This window comes from Danio rerio, chromosome 10, assembly GCF_052040795.2.
Source record: "Danio rerio strain M-AB ecotype USA chromosome 10, GRCz13ab, whole genome shotgun sequence".
Classification (NCBI taxonomy): Eukaryota; Metazoa; Chordata; class Actinopteri; order Cypriniformes; family Danionidae; genus Danio; species Danio rerio.
The window spans coordinates 8019056-8040321 of NC_141030.1; the positions used below are offsets into that span (position 1 = coordinate 8019056).

At 36.5% G+C, this 21266-nt stretch overlaps 1 protein-coding gene across 3 annotated transcripts; it reads right to left on the reverse strand.

Moving 5' to 3' along the window:
* Positions 1–822: 822 nt before the first annotated feature.
* Positions 823–20832, reverse strand: loxa (lysyl oxidase a). Of its 3 annotated transcripts, XM_087269139.1 has the most exons (8): positions 20769–20832; positions 20019–20673; positions 17985–18093; positions 17396–17533; positions 6038–6194; positions 1613–1708; positions 1420–1535; positions 823–1335 (listed from the first exon to the last, which is right to left on the reverse strand). In XM_087269139.1, the coding sequence occupies exons 2-8, from the start codon at positions 20620–20622 to the stop codon at positions 1329–1331; spliced, it is 1227 nt and encodes a 408-aa protein (XP_087125265.1). In that variant the 5' UTR covers positions 20623–20673; positions 20769–20832; the 3' UTR covers positions 823–1328.
* Between the last annotated feature and the right edge of the window lie 434 nt (positions 20833–21266).

Below are 21266 nucleotides of genomic sequence, written 5' to 3' on the forward strand. Positions count from 1 at the left end.
AGCTTTAAGGTAAACAAACAACGGCTTATCATAAGCATCTTATCGATAATTAATTACACGGTTGGAATTAAGATGAACATATAAACGTTATCTGACAAATTTCTAGCAGCTAAATGTGTTTGAAAAAATATTCTAAGGCTTTTATTGTCATAAAGCGCGCGGACGTGAATGCATCTGACTGTTCTGATTGGCTAAAGAAGGCATCTCACGTCAGCACGTTCTAGACGAGCACGCGCTCTTTCCGGCAATCCTACTTCTGCGTTCACACAGCGCAGCGTTCCGGCAAATTACGGGTAATGTTACAACTTCTCTTTCCGGAAAATAGCCAGAACGAATTTACCAGTATTTTCAAAGGACCTGTTCACACATACAAGCTTTCCGGAAAATTGCCGGTAATTTTCCAGAAATGTGTGAAAGGGGCTAATTGACTTCCTAAGCAGGAAAATGTAGCAGGAAAAAGTAAATGGTTATAGCTTTCCAACATTCTTTAAAATACCTTCTTTTAATTATAACAGAAGAAAGTCAAACTGGTTTGGGACAGGTAGGGTGAGAAAATGATGGCAGAATGAACATTTTTGGGTGAACTATCCTTTTAAGCAAAATAAGCTTAGCCACATCCCTCCAACCATTAGTTTGCTGCAAGTGAATAATGAGAGAAGGAGCTCAAAAATAAATGCCCTGCCCCCTACTCAATACATTTAAAAATACATTATTGTACTGGAACAAAAGTCTGTAGAAACTTTAAATGATTAGTTAGTGTTACTTAACAGAGTGTGAGAGTGCAGAGTCAGAAAACAAATAAGTCAAAGTCATTAGGTCATGAGGCTGAGTGTGAAGTTATTTATTCAAGTAATTTTCATTTCATATATAAAATGTGTTGCAGTAATATGAGCATCTGTATATAAATATCTACTTAGAATACACAACTAAAGCAACGCTCTAGCACACTAAAGCATGTTTTAAGGAAAAATCCCTATAGTGTGAATCAACATCTGAAGGTTTCATTTTTTAACATAATTTTTTTTAATCAGAGAGAATGATTCCAAATGATCTGGAATGTGTGGTGTCCCTGCAAACTGGCAATAATAACTACATTTTGCTTAGAACTTCCATAGCAAAAACAAAAACATGAATAATGCAATTTACAGACTGTATTTAGGCTTCAGGATTTCATATTGTGTGGTATAGTCAACATTAGAATGCCCTGCTGATCATTGGCTCTCTCAAACAGTCCAGTCATCTGTTCACTTTGTCTCGGTTTTTGCTATTTTTTTATCTTAAATCACCTCTTGTCTGTTGATCTTTCTATTGGATCCATCACTACATACTTAATATCTGAAATAAAGGAAACACGTTATTACATTTAATTACAGTACACGCAGTCATAGTAGTCAATCAAAATATTTCAAACATACTTACTGCGATATATGGCATCCAGAAACATACGCGTAGTTTCCGGTGTAACGTACATCACATCGCACAACATTATTACTGTAGTCCGACTCCGGCACCTGGTAACTGGGATTAACACTAACCTAGACAACAGACAAGAGGTTTTAACTCAGGAACATATATTGGATATTTCTTAACTTATTTGATTACAGTCACACACTTTGAGGATGTAGTTTCCTGGTTTCACATCAGTAATATCTATCCATTGGCAGTCAATGTCAGCATTGTACGTGTCATAACAACCTGGACTCAAACCCTGGAACAACAAAAACAGAACACTTTCAGCAAAGGTACATGGTAAAGGTGTGTTATTTTATGTACATATATACACATGTCTTTAGGGGTAAGATTACGTGATCAAACATGCTTCATTAAGGCCACTAATTCCATGCAGTATACTGTAGGCTGTGTACCATAACAAGCAACCCATACATTCTTCACACTGATCCCACAATGCATTGTGAAGCCATCCAAGAGGGTGGACATTGTGAAGAAAGATAAATATATCTGCATATTACACCCAATATTGAGAAGTATCATTAAAACGTAGGGCTCTATTTTAATGATCTAGGCGCAAAGTCTAAAGAGCAGGGCACAAAAGCATTAAGTGCATGGCTGAATTCACTTTTGCTATTAAGGACGAAAACATACGCTTTGCGCTGTGGCACATCGTCTAACAAGGCTTTGCTTATTCTCTTAATGAGTTATAGGTGTTTCGAGAATAAACCAATCAGAGTCTCATCTGCCATTCCGTTTAAGAGTCAGTTGCATCAAGCCATGTCACATTTGCCATTTACATGGCGGACTTTGTAAGTGGAAATACTAAGAGCTTCACTAGTGAGAAAACAGTGAAACTTCTGCAGTGGAAGGATAAAGTATGAGCCACCTCTAATCAACCTTTACTTTCTCTTTCTCTCTTTTGTGGATATGGAAATGGTATTGTACGCACAGACATCAGCCTAAGTTATTAATTTAATTTGTTAAGTGCAAAGATTTGTTTCAAAAATGTTTCTAAATTCAATTCTAATTTCCTGCAAACGAATAAATGAACAACAATAACGAAGTGTGTTATATTCAAAAACGCATGTTGTGCCCCATATGGTCCAAAACCTGACAGGTGGACAAATCTAAGGTTGTTTTTAATAAACAAATATAAATATGCATTAAATAAATAATACTAATGATAATAATAACATTATACAAAAGCAAATTGTCATTAATGAACTGAAAAAAAACCTCGAGATGAAGATGTGGTTTTTATATTTACGTCGAAAGTAATACTTTTTATTAATTTTTAATCCTTTAATTCTTTTTCATTTGTAAAAAAAAAAGTGTATTGCTGTACATTCTATGTGTATTAAGCAATGTGAAAGTGGGGCGCAAAACTAACAAGCTCTACACTGGACTTTAGACCTGCTTTCAGGTCTATTTAAGTTCCTCAAAATAGCAATGCACCAACAATGCGCAGTAACACACCTCTTTTCTACACCGGAACACCCATGAGTCCACAAAGTGGTGCAAATGGATTTGATATTTAAACAATGTTGTGGTAAATGGGGAAATTAAGGTTACGCTGGTCTGAAAATAGCAACACGGCCGGGCTAACACATCTTGCGCCTTATTGCACCGGGTGTAGGACCCATTGAGAGAGAGAGAGTTTTCTTCTACTGTTTAAAATGTACTTGTCTTAATACTAGTTTTGGAGTTTAAGTGAAGTTTATTCATAAACAAATTTCAAGAGGATCACGTGCTTATGATTGTTCACAGCTGTTCCAACTTTAGCTAATGACTGATTATCCTATCAGACGATCCTTAACTCACTATAAATAACCAGACTTTTCTTATCTCAATATCTTCGTCTTGAAGAAACCCCCCCACCCAACCCTACTTTCCCTCCTTTCAAACGGGCGCCACGGTGGCCAGCGATTAGCGCTGTTGCCTCACAGCAGGAATGCCCCTGGTTTAATTCCTTTCCAAACCAGACGGCATTTCTGTGCTCGTTTGCTCGTTCTCCCAGTGGTCGCGTGGGTTTTCCCCGGGTCCTCCGGTTTCCTCCCACAGTTCAAAAACAATCACTCTAAACAATTAATCAAAATACATTAGCTAAACTCTGAGTACACCTTTTCAGCATACATATCCAACACTTAGCTACAACAAGCAAGAAGGGGAGTCATCGAGATCTACCTGAGCTCAAACTCCCCTCTTGCCTTGCAACGGGAGGTAGCCCAGGGCTCGAGGATCTTAAGCTCAGGGCTCTCTCCCGGGACAGCACCCCAAACTAGCTTTACTATCAATCATCAGCTAAGTGTGAACTCTTGAAAAACAATAACATTAGAAGTCTATTAGCACATGCAATTGCAAAACATGGTGAAGGTATGCGATTTGACCATAATTATATTATAGTAAAAGTGTTTTAGTTTTTTTTTATTTGTTATACAAATTCACATATGTATAACCAGCCTGACCTCATAAGGAAGTGTAATTATTTTACGCTTTGCCAGTTTAGTGCAATAGTATCTGGATGCAGCTTTTATGATGCAAGCTGAGATTGCATCACTCAGCGATGCAATGTCAGACACAATGCACTCAATGGAGTGAGTGATGTCACTGTGATGGGTAGTGTTAGGGGTGGGGTTAGGTGATTGCAACAAAAAGCATTGGATGCAGCTCAGATTGCACTGCACCAGGTCTGCATCCAGACCCCTCTCGTTTTGTGGCTAATTCATACAAAGTGAAGTTTATTCATAAACTAATTTCGAGAGGAGCACGTGATTATGATTGAACACGGCTGGTTCTGCATTAGCATGCATGATCCACCAATCAGGCCATTCCTAACCCACTATAAAGAGCCAGGGTTTTTTCACTACAGTCATCTTCGATTTAAAGAATCCCCCCTTCCACCCCTACCTTTTCACCTTTCCCTCCATAGGGCAGCACCGTGGCCCAGTGACTAGCACTGTCACCTCACAGCAAGAACTTCACCGGTTCTAGTTCTTTAACAGGCCGGTGGTCGTTTTTGTGTGTAGTTTGCATGTTCTTCCCGTGCTTGTGTGGGTTTTCCCCGGGTCCTCCGGTTTCCTCCCACATTCCAAAAACATGCACAACAAGTAAATTGATAAATCTAAATTTGCAATATAGGTAATCTCATACTGCAGCATATCTTTTAATAGCATTCAATTTTTAGTCATCAGCTCTTATCAAGGGGGAGTTGTCGAGATCTACCTGAGCTCGAGGCTCCCCTCTCTTCCTCCAAATGGGAGGGAGCCCAGGGCTCAAGAACCTTCGAGCTCAGGGCTCTCTCCCGGGACAGCATGCCAAACTTGCTTATAATCAATCATGAGCTAAGTGTGAACTCTTGAAATCAGTTTTTGAAAGGAGGCGTAGCCCCAAATTTCCCCCCTAAACCCAACCGTCATTGGGGTATAAGCAAATTCTAATAAATTATAGAAATGGCATTGTAAAAATTCATATTAATTAGCAACTAAATCAAAAAGTTACTGCTGTGAGATAGCATTGGGATAACTACGGTTTTACAAAAAAAAAAAAAAAACTGTGGTTAGTATAGAAAACGCTTACTAATTTGTAGTTACTATAGTTAAACTACATTAAAAGATTTTACCTTTTGTTGGGTTGGAGGGTGTTGCATAATTTTCAAATAGGATGAATCATACACGGGGCAACATGGGGTAGCATTGTCACCTCACAGCAAAAAAGGTGGCTGGTTTGTGCCTCGGCTGGGTCGGTTGGCGTTTCTGTGTATAGTTTGGGTGTTCTCCCCGTATTCGCATGGGTTTCGTTTGAGTGCTCCAGGTTCCCCCACAGTCCAAAGACATGCGCTATAGGTGAATTGAATAAGCTAAACTGGCTGTAGTGTATGTGTGAATGTGAGAGTGTATGGGTGTTTCCCAGTGATGGGTTGTCACTGCGTAAAACATGCTGGATAAGTTGTCAGTTCATTCCACTGTGGTGACCCCTGATTATAAAAGGCACTAAACCGAAGAAAAATGAATAAATGAATGAATGAATCACCAATATGTAGTTTTCAAAGTACAATGGTATCATCATAGTATCACATCAGTGAACCATTATAGGATGAAGCTGTTTTTTTAAGTCACTTATTTCTTGCATTATCTATATATTCATAATATTGACCAGGGGTCTCATTTATAAACATGGGGTATGCACAAAATGGGTGGAAATGTGTGTACGCCACTTCCCATACAAAAGTGGTGATCTATAAAAAACACACTTGACAGGAGAATGTGCGCAGCTGTAAGTAAACTCTTAGCAAACACATCTGATGTAAATATTGACTTTATATCATCATATGACAAAACAATTACACATAAATGAATGACTATTGATTCTGACATATGTTTACTTTTTGGAATGTTTTTACGCACAGTTGTATAAATGAAACCCCAGTGCAACATGTTGAACTATTTAAAATTAAAAAAAAAAATGTTTTTTTGGAGAAGTGCCAAGTGCTTTTTCTTTCACAGAAAAGCACTGATTAACACTATTTTTAAAATGTCCATTCATAGAAATATATATATGGATAATTACTTTATTAAATGAGTGTGACCTGAGTGTGGGAGGTGCAGGCGTATCGTCGGTAGTAACCATAGTCACAGGACGTGTCCTCCAGGCAGAAACTGGCCTTGTGTCCCTCTGCTACTCTTCTGTGAGTGGTTGCGTCCAGCAGGTCATAATGACTGAACTCGTCCATGCTGTGGTAGTGCCTGGAGAGAGCGAAACAAATTGTTTCCAGCTTCATATTTGGACTAATTAATCAATTTAATAATGCATGCCATGTGTTTTTAACATTTAATCCCAATTTCAAATTCCATTTTCTCAACCGAGTTTCTAAACTGTTTCATATATATGCTCGTCAGGCAGAAAAATGTTGTGCAGAGTTTTTCCAAATGAGCTTCATTGCCAGTTTGCAGGAATTGCAGGAATTTACACCATGCAAATCTCACCTCGGATAGTTTCAATGCAGCCAGTAAAGTTGTTAAAGGAACAAAACAATGATTTCATGATTTACTCATCCTCATGCCATTTTAAACCTAAACGACTTTCTTTTTTCTGTAGACCATAAAAGGAGAGGACAGATTTTTATTCACTTTTCCCTGCAATTGCAGTGAATCAAGAGATTTGAGCTTCAGAACTGTGGCTAAAGCAGCATGAAACCACCAGCTTTTCTTGGCTATATGATAGCTTTGTGTGAGGAAAAGACTAAAATCAAAATTTCCCCTCCAGTAAGCAGTTCTTTTAAAGTGCCCCATTATGCCTTTAAAGGTTCCAATTTTAATATCTTTAAGGTTTCCTACAATAGGTTTACAAGCATCCCAGGTTGAAAATACTTTTCTCATAAAATAGAATTCATTATACCACATTTCTCAAAGGATTTGTGCAAGGATTTGATCATTCTAAATCCCTCCCTATTGCTCTGATTGGCCAGACATCTCAGTCTATTGTGATTGGTCGACTGCTTATAGCATCATATTTGAATTTCGGCATTAGAGATTTTCTTAACCTCTTTGGATTTCTCTTCTCTAAATGATTCTGTTAAAATTGATTGGTTAAAATTTTGGCTGGTTCAAGCCTCAGCTGGCTCAGTTGGCGTTTCTGTGTGGAGTTTGCATGTTCTCCCTGCATTCGCGTGAGTTTACTCCGGTTTCCCCCACAGTCAAAAGGCATGTTGTACAAGTAAATTGGGTAGGCTAAATTGTCTGTAGTGTAAGTGTGTGTTTGGATGTTTCCAAGAGATGGGCTGTGGCTGGAAGGGCATCCGCTGCGTAAAAACTTGCTGTTATATAAGAACTAAGAATTTCTAAATAACAGAAAGTATTAGTCATTACCTTAAAAATCTTTTGTTACAAATAAGATAAAAGAAATAGGGCGACACGTTGGCACAGTGGGTAGCACGTTTGCCTCACAGCAAGTAGGTCACTGGTTCGAGCCTCAGCTGGGTCAGCTGGCATTACTGTGTGGAGTTTGTTTGTTCTCCCCATGTTGGCGTGGGCTTCCTTTGGGCGCTCCGGTTTCCCCCACAAGTCCAAAGACGTGGGATAGGTGAATTAGGTAAGCTAAAATTGATCGTAGTGTGTGAATGAGTGTGGATGTTTCCTAGTGATAGGTATCTGGAAGGGCACCCGCTGCGTAAAAACATATGCTGGATAAGTTGGCAGTTCATTTCGCTGTGGCGACCCCAGATTAATAAAGGGACTAAGCTGAAAAGAAAATTAATGAAGATTAAAAAATATATATTTTTAACTAATTCATAAATTCTATCTGGTTAAATATTTTCTCAGTAAATTTAAAAAGTATATTTATATAAATTGTTTTTTTTTTCTTTTTTTTTTTCTTTGCATTTGGAAACTGTACCCCACATCGTTTGGTACTGTGGTTATGTTAAAAAGCTTTGGTGATGCTTTTGTCTTTATAAAAAAAAAAAAAAACTCGTTAATTTTTTTATATTTTAATTATGATATGTATTTTTTGTTATAAACCTATTTATTTTGTTAATTAAGTTTCATATTTATAAGTGTGAATTTTACAACAAAAACGCTGTTTTAGTTTGTTTTATAATGAACTGAAAATTACTTTTGTACTATTCAGCATAGTGCTAATAGAAAGGCCATTAAAACTGTGCATTTGTGCTCTAGTTTAAAAATTTTCAATTGTATGTAAAGGTCCAGCTTGTTTGTAATTGTTAGAATTTTAATTAATTATTTATACTCTTGTTTTTTGTGTTTGTTTTATTTACTTATTGTGCTGTTATTATTATTAACCTTCTATCACCCTGGCATTATTTTGTTTGTTGTATTGTCATGTTGTTGTTTAAAGCATAATAATAAAATGAATAAATAAATAAAATAAGAAATTTCTTAACCCTCAGTTTTCTGAACACAACAATGATGCTATTCATTTTACCATGTCAATTTGAGACTTGAAGAAGTGATTATAACAAAGGTTTTTTGAAAAGTCATGCAAGAATAAGTGTTTTGTTTTTAACAATAAATGCTGCTCCTCAGTAAGATGCTGACAACACAAACCAATTCAAATATGACAAGACCATGCAAATGTTTAACAAATCTAGCAGAAGTGAAACTGGAATTGCTGATGACTTGTTTCTGCAGTTCAGAATCATATATATATATATATATATATATATATATATATATATATATATATATATATATATATATATTTTTTTTTTTTTTTCTTTCTAAGGGGAAACTAAATGTATCATATCATACACTTTCATAATTTCATTCACAAATAGCAGGGTGCAAATTACAGGCAGGTTTGGCCAGTAAACCAGTAAAAACCACTTGATCCCCCCTGGAGAACATCAAAGCAAGATGTGGGGGGGCTGTGACCAAATAGTGGGAAATAATAGCTCTGATCTGTATTGTAAAAGTCAATCTTGCATTTAATGGTGCAGGAATACAAAATTGCCACCATTTGTTTCATATTAAAGAAAGGTGGTAAAAGCCATATGTATGTCTGTAGGTCAGAATACATTCATTATTCCTCAAAACACATGCACTCCCCTCTTTGTATGCTTTGACACTTTCATATCAATGCTTCGTTTCTGGAAAAATATCATACAAGTATTAGTGTAAGTGGGCTTGACAAAGGACGCTTTCTTATCAGCACCATATTTCATGGAAAGCAATTCTGAGTGTGCACTGAAACATTCTTAAGCATCACACAGACTAAAGCTGCGTCTCAAATGGCACACTATACACAATGCACTCATGCACTATGTACTTATGCACTTACACACTTAACAGCATAGCATATGTATGTAGTGTCGACTCAAATGGAGCACTAATGTTTTTTTACTAGGCGGAAATTCAAACCATTTCCCTGATGACGTTTGACGGTTGCCAAATAAGTGCAATAAATGACCAAACTATCAAATAACACCTGCCATGAGTTTTACCGCATTCACCATCGTGAGGCGCTATAATCACTCTCATAGGAGAATTTTGCTTTCACAATCCAAAATAAAGTAATCCAACAAGTGCGGCCGATAGCTCCACCCCTTCTGCTACATGAGCAAAACTGTGGTCATTGAGTGCGTGAAGTGTCCATCATTACAAACTTAATTTTACCGGCTGAATGAGTGCATCATCCAGGTAATTAAAGTGCACTTATTATTTTTAGAGTTTTAAGTGTGAACGCACTACTTACACTATTTATACTACAAAATGGCGTAGAATAGTGCATAAGTATGTGATTTGGGACGCAGCTTAACATTACTTAATTCACACACTGTAGACCACATAAAAGGAATTATCAGAAAAAATAGCAGAGATCCATTGAGTTTCCCCTTCTCAGTTACTGATCAGAGTCTTTGGGTTCTATTTTAATGATCTAGGTGCAAAGTCTAAAGAGCATGGAGCAAAAGCATTAAAGGCATGTCCGAATCTACTTTTGCTATTTTAAGAATGGAAAATTGCGCTTTGCGCTCCAGCACATAGCCTAACAGGGTTGTGTTAATTTTTTTTTTTTTTATTAGAATATGCAAAAATCATACAAATACAAGAAAACATCAACAAATAACAAATACAAAGCAACGAAAAACAAAAACAACAACAATATAGTCAGGTACTGGTATGTGCGTGAGTGTGTGCGTGTGAGTGTGTGTATGCATGTAAAGGTAACTTGGTGGACAGGTCAGAGTACATACATTAGGAACAATAACAGTCAATAAATGAATCAAGTGTCACATATATAGATAAAACATATAGAATGAAACATCTACTACTACATGAACTACTACTTTAATATTCTCCGTAACAATTACTCAATAACAATCGATACTATTACAATGACTACTACTTCAACTACTACTACTACTACTACTACTACTACAACTACTACCGCTACAACTACAACAACTGCAACCTTAATAATGATAATGGTATAGATACTTGTAATAATGATAATGAAAAGATAACAGGACAAGTCAGAACAGTAATAATAATAATGATAACAAAAAATAAAAGTTATACCATTTATGACAAAGGTGTCGAGGAAAGGGGAGGATGGGAAATCAGGGAGAGGACAAGTAATAATAATAATAATAATAATAATAATAAAAATAAATAATAATAATAGTAGTAAGTAGAAGGGGAAAGAGAGGAAAAGAGAAAATAAACTAATAATAATAAACAAAAATTAATAAAATAAAAAAAATTAAAAAACAGAAAAGGAAGGAGAGGAGTCGAAGAAAAAGAAAAGAAACAAAAAGAGTGAAAAAATAAAAAATAAAATAAATAAAGTTCAGCAAACAAAGCAATGAGAATAAGCAAAAAAATGAATAATAATAATAGGGTTGTGTTAATAAACACAGTTCATAATCAGTTTCATCTACCATTCCCTTTAAGAGTAAGTGGTGTCGCACCACAGCGCATTTGCTATTTACATGACGGTCTTTGTAAGTGTAAAAACTGATTGCTTCACTAGCAAGAGAACAGTTAAAAGGTCATCTGCAGCGCAAGAATAAAGAACAAGCCTCTTCCATTCGGCCTTCCTATTTTCTCTTTACTTTACTCTTTACTCCTTTTGTGAATAGGTAAACAGTGTTGTACACACTCCACTTAAGACATCCATCAGCCTACATGTTTCATTTAGTTTAAGTGCAAAGATTTTATTTATTCATTAATTTTCATTTTTTTTATTTGTTAATGTTTTGCGGAAGAAAAGTTTGTTATAACGAAAGCGTTACTAAACATGCACCGAGTAAAATATTACTAATAATGTATTAGTAATGCCTTACACTACTGCGTTACAGGAAAAAGTAATACGTTACTGTAATGCATTACTTTTGTAACTCATTACTCCCAACACTGGCCTTAACACACCTCCTTTACTGGCACACCAAAGGGACGCACATGAATTTGCTGTTAAAAGTTTAAAAAGTAAAAATTTGATTTGCGCTGGTCTGAAAATAGCAACAAATCATGCCAAACTAATTCGTATCAATTCGTACAATCTAATTTGTACAATTTCATACAATTTGCTCATCACCCAATAATGGTTGGGGTTAGGGGTGGGGTTGAGTGCCACGCCTTCTTTTTAAAATCATACATACGAATTAGCCACTAAACTGACAAAACGTAAAATACTTACGTCTACTCATGAGATCAGACTGATAATAGGGCCCTTTCAATTGAACTAAAAGAATCTGACTTGTGAACACATAGTTCAGATTTATCAACAAATGTTTAAGACTGTTTCTGTGACCTAGATATTTCAGACAAATAAATTAATCAATGATTGATATATACTCTCGATTTCTACACAAATCAGACATTGCAAACTGTTAACAGACTTTTTATGGGGTTTTACATCATTTTTGAAGCTCAAGGCTTCATTCTTTGTAATTTGGAAAAATGTAGCATGTGCTTTCTCCAAATGTCTTCTTTTATATTCCACAGAATAATGTCATACTGTCCCTGAATGAGTAATCAACTACAAAACAGTTATTTCTAGTTAAATGACTCCTTCATACCAAATGGAAAACTGCAGCACTGCCAAAATCTTTTTATATTGTCATATTAGATGATTCAGTTGTCTGAACTTAAGAACATTTTGTGCAATGAAAAAATAAATAAATAACAGACAAGAATACTCAAAAAGCAATACAACACTTCCAATAAATGCAGGTCAGCATACAGACCTTACGCCCCATTTATGTGCAAGACCTAAAGTCATTGTATTCACTGGAGCTCGTCCAAATGTACGCCATAGTTGGTGGTGAGACATGGCTTACTTCAACACAAAACTATGCAGTGAGCCGTTACTGAGTCAACTGAAGTAAAGGCAGCAGTAGTGGGCCTCTGCTAAGTGTTTTCATTTAGACAAGAATACAGACCTTTTCCCTTCTAAAAACAGCACCAGGATTCAGATATCACTCAGATACAACATTCAAAGCACGATAAACGCACAAGTAAGCCTTGCAGTCTTTCTTTTAGCGAAGGAATTCAGTTCATTGCATCATGTCTGCTGTCGTCAGAATTCTTAAGAGGAACATAAACTCTCAAAAATGTTATCTCATATGTTTCTCAAAAATTTAAACATGCTGATAATTGACTCACTATCAGGTCATACAGGAGATATAGGTGACCTTTCTCTCAGTAGAACATTCAAGAAGATTTTTGGTTGAAATTGTGATCCTTGGTAATTCATAAACTTAAAAGTCATAAGCTCAAAAAACATATAGAGGCGAAAAAAAATAATACCTGATGAAACATTAATGACTTATTAAAGGAAATAGTCAGTCTGTTCAAGAAACTGGACCTTCTCAAGATTTAAAATTTAGATTTACACAAAAAAAGTGAGATTACGAAGTTGGTAAGGTATTATTGTGTGTCAACAAGTTTGTGCTGTTGTGAAAGCGCACACGATTGTTTATTAAGCTGTGAATTAAAGGTATTATTTCAGTAAATAATGTTTCTTAGACACAATATAGGTATGTTTTTCCCCATTTGGTGTGCAGTATCAAATTATATTAAAACGACAATTTTCCAGCAGTTCATACATGCAGCCAATATCTCGTTGGGCATGGAGGGCATGCATGAAATGTTCCTGAATGAAAGCTGTCAAGCTGCAGTTTAAGTCGACAAGATAAAAATGAAACACCCAAAATTACATGAAAATCTGAAGGAAACGTGGATAGCGTGGTGACACAATGACATTAATCGATGTGCTATAACAAATAATGTAGGATCATGAAAGGAACATTCAAAAGGCAACTTACGTAAACACCTTAATCATATTATTGTCTTATTCAGATTAAGGCAAATAATTCAATTACTGATCTCCATGTAAACGTAGTTTCCTTTCGTTAGACCTCAGTGTATCACAAGGAAATATGATACGGGTTTTAAACATCCTCATATCAAACCAAATGCCTTCAGTGGTTCAAAAGAAATATTATCAAGCTGTAAGAATACTTTTGTGTTCACATAAAACCAAAATACTGACTTTATTCAACAGTTTCTTCTTCTGAGTGTCAGTATTGGTCATATTATGCAATGTGACAGCATAAGTTCTTTTTGTTTTAGGACTTTCGATTAATTTGCCTATAGGGGTTATCACTAGGAATAACAAACTGCAATAAACGCTCAAACTACTTGTCTATAAACAATAACAAATTAAGAAAAGAATAGTCTGCAACATCAAGCAACATGACAAGCTTTTTTATGGCTGTAAACCAAAGGTGCGCAAAAAGGCCAAAAACCAAATATCATTGAGAGCCAGGGCCGAAAGTTGAAGTTGTAATTTTAAATTTCCTAATTTATTTAATAATGTTTGGAAATATCAAAAACATTATTTTAAATTGTATTAATTACTGCAGTATACATTTTAATTACAACTTATTACAATAAAAAACATAAACAATTTATTCACCAAGTGGAGTTCAATGCTGCATACACTAGTCAAGCAGAATCTGCCTTTGCCTTCATTTGCTTACTGATGTCTTTGCATTGTCCTCCATTGGGGTGTACGTACATTAAAAAATATTCACAACGTTTCAATTCAGTTAGTCTTTTGTAGCTTAGCAAGAAAACAAACAAACAAACAATCAAACTAAAAGGTTACATTTAATTAGAATTAGTTTCTAAACTACACTCATAATTCTCCCTCTCATCTCAGATGGGATTTGGGGCCAAATTAAAGGTTACAATGGGACAACTTTGTCCCGTGGGCCCTAGTTTGGGCATCTCTGCTATAAACCAATAAAAGTGAATAAGACCACAAGTCTCAAGCCAATAAGTTCCGGTGGCTGTGCCCTCTCTTGACTCAAAAAATAAGGTCAGTATAGGGAGCATGTTTATGATCACTGCGAAGTGACATACACTACCCCCTCACCCAACACAATTCGCAAATTCCTCTGTTTAAAACAAAACCGAGTTAATGTGTCAGCAGCGTCACGTGAAGCTTTGCCGTGTACTGACACTGAGGAGAAGAATGTGTTGGAAAAAGAAGCTACTTTTGTTTCATGTGCACAAAAATTATTCTTTTAGCTTGATAATATTTCTCTTTGGTCAGTTTTGAGGATGTGTTTATGAGATCCTTTGAAAGATTTATGATTTAGGAGATTTATGGCCTCCATGGCCGCCAGTGGAGGATGAGAGAGCTCTCTGATTTCCCCTTAAATATCTTAAGTTATGTTCTTAAAACAAACTTCCAAACTTTCAGGCCTTTGAAATGACGAGGCTGAGTATTTACAGTTTTTCTCAGTGGCTTTGGTGGATTTCTCACAAAACTATTTACATTTGCACAACAGTTAATGCTTTGTTCAAAACAATTAGTACAAACTGCCAAACCTAGTTGATAACCTGTTAAAGTGTGTCACTTTCTTAAAATGGATCGCTCATTCCTCAAAAACAAGTACTGATGTCAATGAAGTGTCAGTGTCATCAAGATGAAAAGTCCTGACACCATTGTTTATGAACAAGCTAGTCAAATGGCTTTGTCATGTTTTCATTATGACAATTTACTCTCTACACTTTTTTAATGCAAAAAAAGTCTTATTTTGGTGACACTTGCTGAAAATGCTCCAGACAGCACTTTTTACTATTTGCACAGCCATTTGAAAACTACAGTAAAGTTAGACATCACTGCATTTAGTGAGATATCTGAGTACAAGACACTGAATATGTATGTTTCACATTTTTACTGCAGATGCTCTTTGCAATTCTAATTTATTTACAGAATTGTGCAAAAGAATAAATACACCCATATTTACAACAAACATAACCTTCCTTTGGGTAGAGCTGTGCACAACTGTAAACAATATTGCAGTATTTAACAGTACTGAACCTACAACACACACAGGTCTGTAAATCATCCATGAAATTGTTCAATTCAGAAGGAATTTTCAGGAAAATTTTTAAACATTTTTATAATATTTACATTTGACAGATTTTGACACATACAGTAGTTCAACATTTTTGTATGTAATGACTCAAGTAATGAAATAAGGACCATTTGTTTTATTTACCATGACTATTCAGCATTCACACGTTTAGTTCATTTTGACTGACATGACATAAGCAAATGATTATGTTATAAACAGCAGAGAGCTGTGTGAACGCATGTCCAAAAGCATTTGCAATTTGCTGGAAGTAATGAGAAACTGCTACTATGATGTACACAAATGACTAATTGTTTTGAGAAATGCATTAACTGTTGTGCAAATGTAAATAATGTAGTGTTGTGACAAATGCACCAAATCGACTGGGAAAAACTGTAATAACTGAATTGTTGTTTTGGGGAAACACTGTCGCAGTGGTTAGCACTGTCGCCTCATAGCAAGAAGGTTGCTGGTTCGAGTCCCTGCTGAGTCAGTTGACATGTCATTGTGGAGTTTGCATGTTCTCACTGTGTTCACATGGGTTTTCTCTGGGTGCTCCGGTTTAACCCACAGTCCAAAGACATGCGGTACACGTGAATTGAATAAGCTAAGTGAAGTTTATTCATAAACTAATTTCGAGAGGAGCACGTGATTATGATTGAACACGGCTGGTTCTGCATTAGCATGCATGATCCACCAATCAGGCCATTCCTAACCCACTATAAAGAGCCAGGGTTTTTTCACTACAGTCATCTTCGATTTGAAGAATCCCCCCTTCCACCCCTACCTTTTCACCTTTCCCTCCATAGGGCAGCACGGTGGCCCAGTGACTAGCACTGTCGCCTCACAGCAAGAACGTCACCGGTTCTAGTCCTTCAACAGGCCGGTGGTCGTTTCTGTGTGTAGTTTGCATGTTCTACCCGTGCTTGCGTGGGTTTTCCCCGGGTCCTCCGGTTTCCTCCCACATTCCAAAAACATGCACAACAAGTAAATTGATAAATCTAAATTTGCAATTCAGGTAATCTTATATTATCTTATCTTATATTATATTATTATATATAATCTTATATCAGCATATCTTTTAAAAGCATTCAATTTTTAGTCATCAGCTCTTATCAAGGGGGAGTTGTCGAGATCTACCTGAGCTCGAGGCTCCCCTCTCTTCCTCCAAACGGGAGGGAGCCCAGGGCTCAAGAACCTTCGAGCTCAGGGCTCTCTCCCGGGACAGCATGCCAAACTTGCTTATAATCAATCATCAGCTAAGTGTGAACTCTTGAAATTAGCCGTAGTGTATGCAAGTGTGTGCAAGAATGTATTGGTGTTTCCCAGTGTTGCGTTGCAGCTGAATGGGTTTCCACTGCGTAAAACATATGATGAATAAGTTGGCGGTTCATTCCACTGAAGTGACCCCTGATCAGGCACGTGCACACATAGGGCTCAACCTGTGCAGTGCACATGCCGTTTTTAGTCTTGGATAGAAAGTGCCCTTCCAAAATGATCAAAAGTGCCCCCGCGACACACCCCCTCCCGCCCTTCGTTAGGCAAGCGACAACACTGCTCTCGAGTATGCGCGCGACAACACCGCTGATCAGAACCCCAACCACCCCTCCACCCTCCCCCCCAATCTTCAAAAAATTTATCCTGCACATGCCCTTTGAACAGTCTCTGCACGGGCCTGCCCCTGATGAATAAAGGAACTAGGCCGAAAAGAAAATGAATGAATGGATGAATGAATGAAATTGGCCATGGTGTTTTTGTGTGAATAAGTGTGTATGGATGTTTCCAAGTCTGAGATGCAGCTGAAAGCTGAACTAGCCTTTTAAACTGATGTTAATCATGAAGCTGATGAACAAATTGGTCAAATAATTCAAACCATAACAACATAATCACACAAGTTTTACATCATCTCACATAGTCAATTATTTGCAGAAATGTTCAAGCCCCTATATAAAAACTGTTTGTGTGTTTTGTATTATAAGTGTCAATCAGAAAACTTGATCCAGATCAAGTTTTGTCAAATCTCAGTGTCAATGAGAATATGTGTCAGAATAGACTTACTGATGGCAGCTGTGCCATTCCCAGGTGTAGCGAGGCCTACTGGGAAGGAAGTCTGAGGTCCCTTGGTTCTTGACTCGCTGTGGAAACCTCAGCAACATACGCATGTCGTAGTCTCTCACGCTGGACCTGTATGCAGAGCTGCGCAACAAAAACAGTCCAACGGTTACAAAATATCAGACATTCCTTGAGCTTCTCATTTTGTCATAACAACTTTCAGAAAGTGTATCTTGGCCCGGTGGCCACATTCAGGCGCACATGGAACAAGTACAGATGCACGATTCCAAAGCACTCCATTTACTGGACTAGACATTTCTTCTGCGCCCCAGTAATGTGTTTCGCAGTCATGCATGTGATCATTTTTCCATGTAAACAGCTTTATGCGAAACCTATTTGTAGAGTTTCTCACTTCCAATCGTGACTGGACTTTAGTTTAATTCTTTTCCCTGTCTCAGAGCTGGTTTGAGTTATGGGGTGTTCCTACCACATGGGTTTTAAATTGGTTCTCATGACTCATCCGTTACTCTTGGAGGAATACTTTCTTTCTCTAGTTGCAACCACGCATCAGAAATCTTGATTACATTCCTTCTACCTTGCCAAGCAGTTTTCCTCAGCGGCACATCTGAGGTTGTACATCGGGACTCGCTGCACGTAGGTGGATGCTTGGATGTAGTATGGGTCTCCCACAAGATCAGGCAAACCTACGAAACACTGCAATGTTTTATTAAAAGATAAAAGAATATGCACAGATCTTTATGAAATGTCTAAAGCCCATTTGACGTAGACCACCCTGACCAGCAAACCAACTTAACCTGCTTTTTCTTCTGTGGAAAAATGTCATTATTTCAAGCTAACACTTTCAATTAAATTAAAAAACACGCAATTATGCACATGAAATTCAAGAGTTAGATCAAATGCACGTCTTTTTTTTTAGAGCAACACCAGTAATTTTGCTGCCTCACTTGGTATCAAAACACATTTTAGTTTTTAATGTAAAGTGGTAGTTTTCAATTAGTCAATCATTATGAATGTTGTAGCTTGATTTTACAGAAACTGGACAATAAAATTGTTGATTTAGCAAAATGTTTTTGAACCACAATAATTTTGTCTGAACTTTCACATTTTTAAAATATTTTTGTTACCTGGAAAGGTGCAATTTTTTGTCTTTTAATCAAACATTCTTAATCCACAATAATTATGCAAATTAAGTTAAACAGTTATAATCAATTTATCAATTAAATTTAAGTTTTAGACATTATAACTAAGTAGGCCTATTTTTAGATAGACAGACACACTCAAAAATTACTTTTACAGCATGTTCAAACTACTTAGTCTTACGGTTTGGGGGAGGGGGGTAGATAGATAGATAGATAGATAGATAGATAGATAGATAGATAGATAGATAGATAGATAGATAGATAGATAGATAGATAGATAGATAGATAGATAGATAGATAGATAGATAGATAGATAGATAGATAGATAGATAGATAGATAGATAGATAGATAGATAGATAGATAGATAGATAGATAGATAGATAGATAGATAGATAGATAGATAGATAGATAGATAGATAGATAGATAGATAGATAGATAGATAGATAGATAGATAGATAGATAGATAGATAGATAGATAGATAGATAGATAGATAGATAGATAGATAGATAGATAGAATAGAATAGAATAGATAGATAGATAGATAGATAGATAGATAGAATAGATAGAATAGATAGAATAGAATAGAATAGAATCGAATCGAATCGAATCGAATCGAATCGAATCGAATCGAATCGAATCGAATCGAATCGAATCGAATCGAATCGAATCGAATCGAATCGAATCGAATCGAATCGAATCGAATCGAATCGAATCGAATCGAATCGAATCGAATCGAATCGAATCGAATCGAATAGAATCGAATCGAATCGAATAGAATCGAATAGAATAGAATAGAATAGAATAGAATAGAATAGAATAGAATAGAATAGAATAGAATAGAATAGAATAGAATAGAATAGAATAGATAGAATCGAATAGAATAGAATAGAATAGAATAGAATAGAATAGAATAGAATAGAATAGAATAGAATAGAATAGAATAGAATAGAATCGAATAGAATAGAATATGAATATGAATATGAATAGAATCGAATAGAATAGAATAGAATAGAATAGAATAGATAGATAGATAGATAGATAGATAGATAGATAGATAGATAGATAGATAGATAGATAGATAGATAGATAGATAGATAGATAGATAGATAGATAGATAGATAGATAGATAGATAGATAGATAGATAGATAGATAGATAGATAGATAGATAGATAGATAGATAGATAGATAGATAGATAGATAGATAGATAGATAGATAGATAGATAGATAGATAGATAGATAGATAGATAGATAGATAGATAGATAGATAGATAGATAGATAGATAGATAGATAGATAGATAGATAGATAGATAGATAGATAGATAGATAGATAGATAGATAGATAGATAGATAGATAGATAGATAGATAGATAGATAGATAGATAGATAGATAGATAGATAGATAGATAGATAGATAGATAGATAGATAGATAGATAGATAGATAGATAGATAGATAGATTTTTACCATTTTGGAAGTATCCAGTGCCATATCCCGGGCGTTGTGCGGGACGAGGTCTCTCATACGTGTCGTAATAATTATAATACGGGTTGTCCGGGTCAGTAGACTTGTAGGGGTTGTAAGGATCATCACCAACCATCACTTCATCATCACCCGCGGGTCTGTCGGTGCCGTTGAGTGACCGCAGCGTGTCCGTGTGGTTTCTGCGCCCGTTAACTCCTCTGGTGCGCGCTCCGTCACCTGACAGCCAGCGCGACGCGCCTCCGCGCGCACCGGTACCTGACGGCACGCGCACAGACCCGCGGCTCTGAGAGGCTCGTGAAGGCGCTGAGCTGTCGGTTCTCGTTGCTGCATCATCATTGCGGACGATGGCTACCGGTCTGGCTTGCGCCTGCTCTTTGTTTCCGTCTCGTTTTAACGGCGGCTGATATTCCGAACCTTGACTTAATATACTAAAGAGTTTGCCATTGTGCTGCCATTGTATGGTTTGTCTGAGAGCTGCTGCTCCAGTGTTGCCCTGGCGCTGAGTTTGACCAGTTTGTGCTATGCAACTTAATAAACACACGTGCGCAAATGCGTAAATGAAGGTGTCAATTAAACTCATACTCATTTTAAGCTAAATTGGCTTGTCCAGTTCTTCTACTTGCCGACGTTCCAGTTACTGAATTAGGGGAACAAAAAAAAAATGGGCTAAGTTGCGCTCTTTCATAAAGCTTGTTTAAAATAAACAATTAATTTAAATAAAGTGAGACTTACATAACGGAAAGGTGAGATCTCAGTGCGACCTCCTATTGCTCTGCACTTGGACTAACTGATGCACAAGGGGAAGAGGGAGGAGGAGCTGATTTTTAAAGTTTCTTGTTATACAAGCTCCGGTAACGGAAAAAAAATGCCCGTTCTAGTGAAGCTGTAAAACGTGAGATTTGGCTTGTTCAAAAGCAAGACGAAAACATGCAAAGAATTCAAAATGGGAATTATAAATGGGTTATTTAGCCTACATCAATGAAAAAAAACATTTATTGGCTTTGTCCACACTGCAGTAGATTCAGAGGCACATTAATGATGAAGCAAATAAATTTAATCAGTAAAATGGTGTTTAAAAGAAAATGTAAAGAAAACATTTTTTTAAGTGACTAACAATCAAGTAAAACGTGCTTGAATGCATTGCTGAGTGCTTGAATGTAATTATATGATAAAAGGTCTAAGCGAGCAGTTATTTTCAGTGAGATGCGAACATAAGTATAGTTCCAGGCA

Coding starts and splice junctions, on each gene's coding strand:
- loxa (XM_087269139.1), bottom strand. CDS start 20,622: ATGAGTATGAGTTTAATTGACACCTTCATTTACGCATTTGCGCACGTG. Junction 17,534..17,984: donor GAGGAAAACTGCTTGGCAAG/GTAGAAGGAATG, acceptor TTTGTTGCGCAG/CTCTGCATACAGGTCCAGCG. Junction 1,709..6,037: donor CCTGCACCTCCCACACTCAG/GTCACACTCATT, acceptor TTGTTGTTCCAG/GGTTTGAGTCCAGGTTGTTA.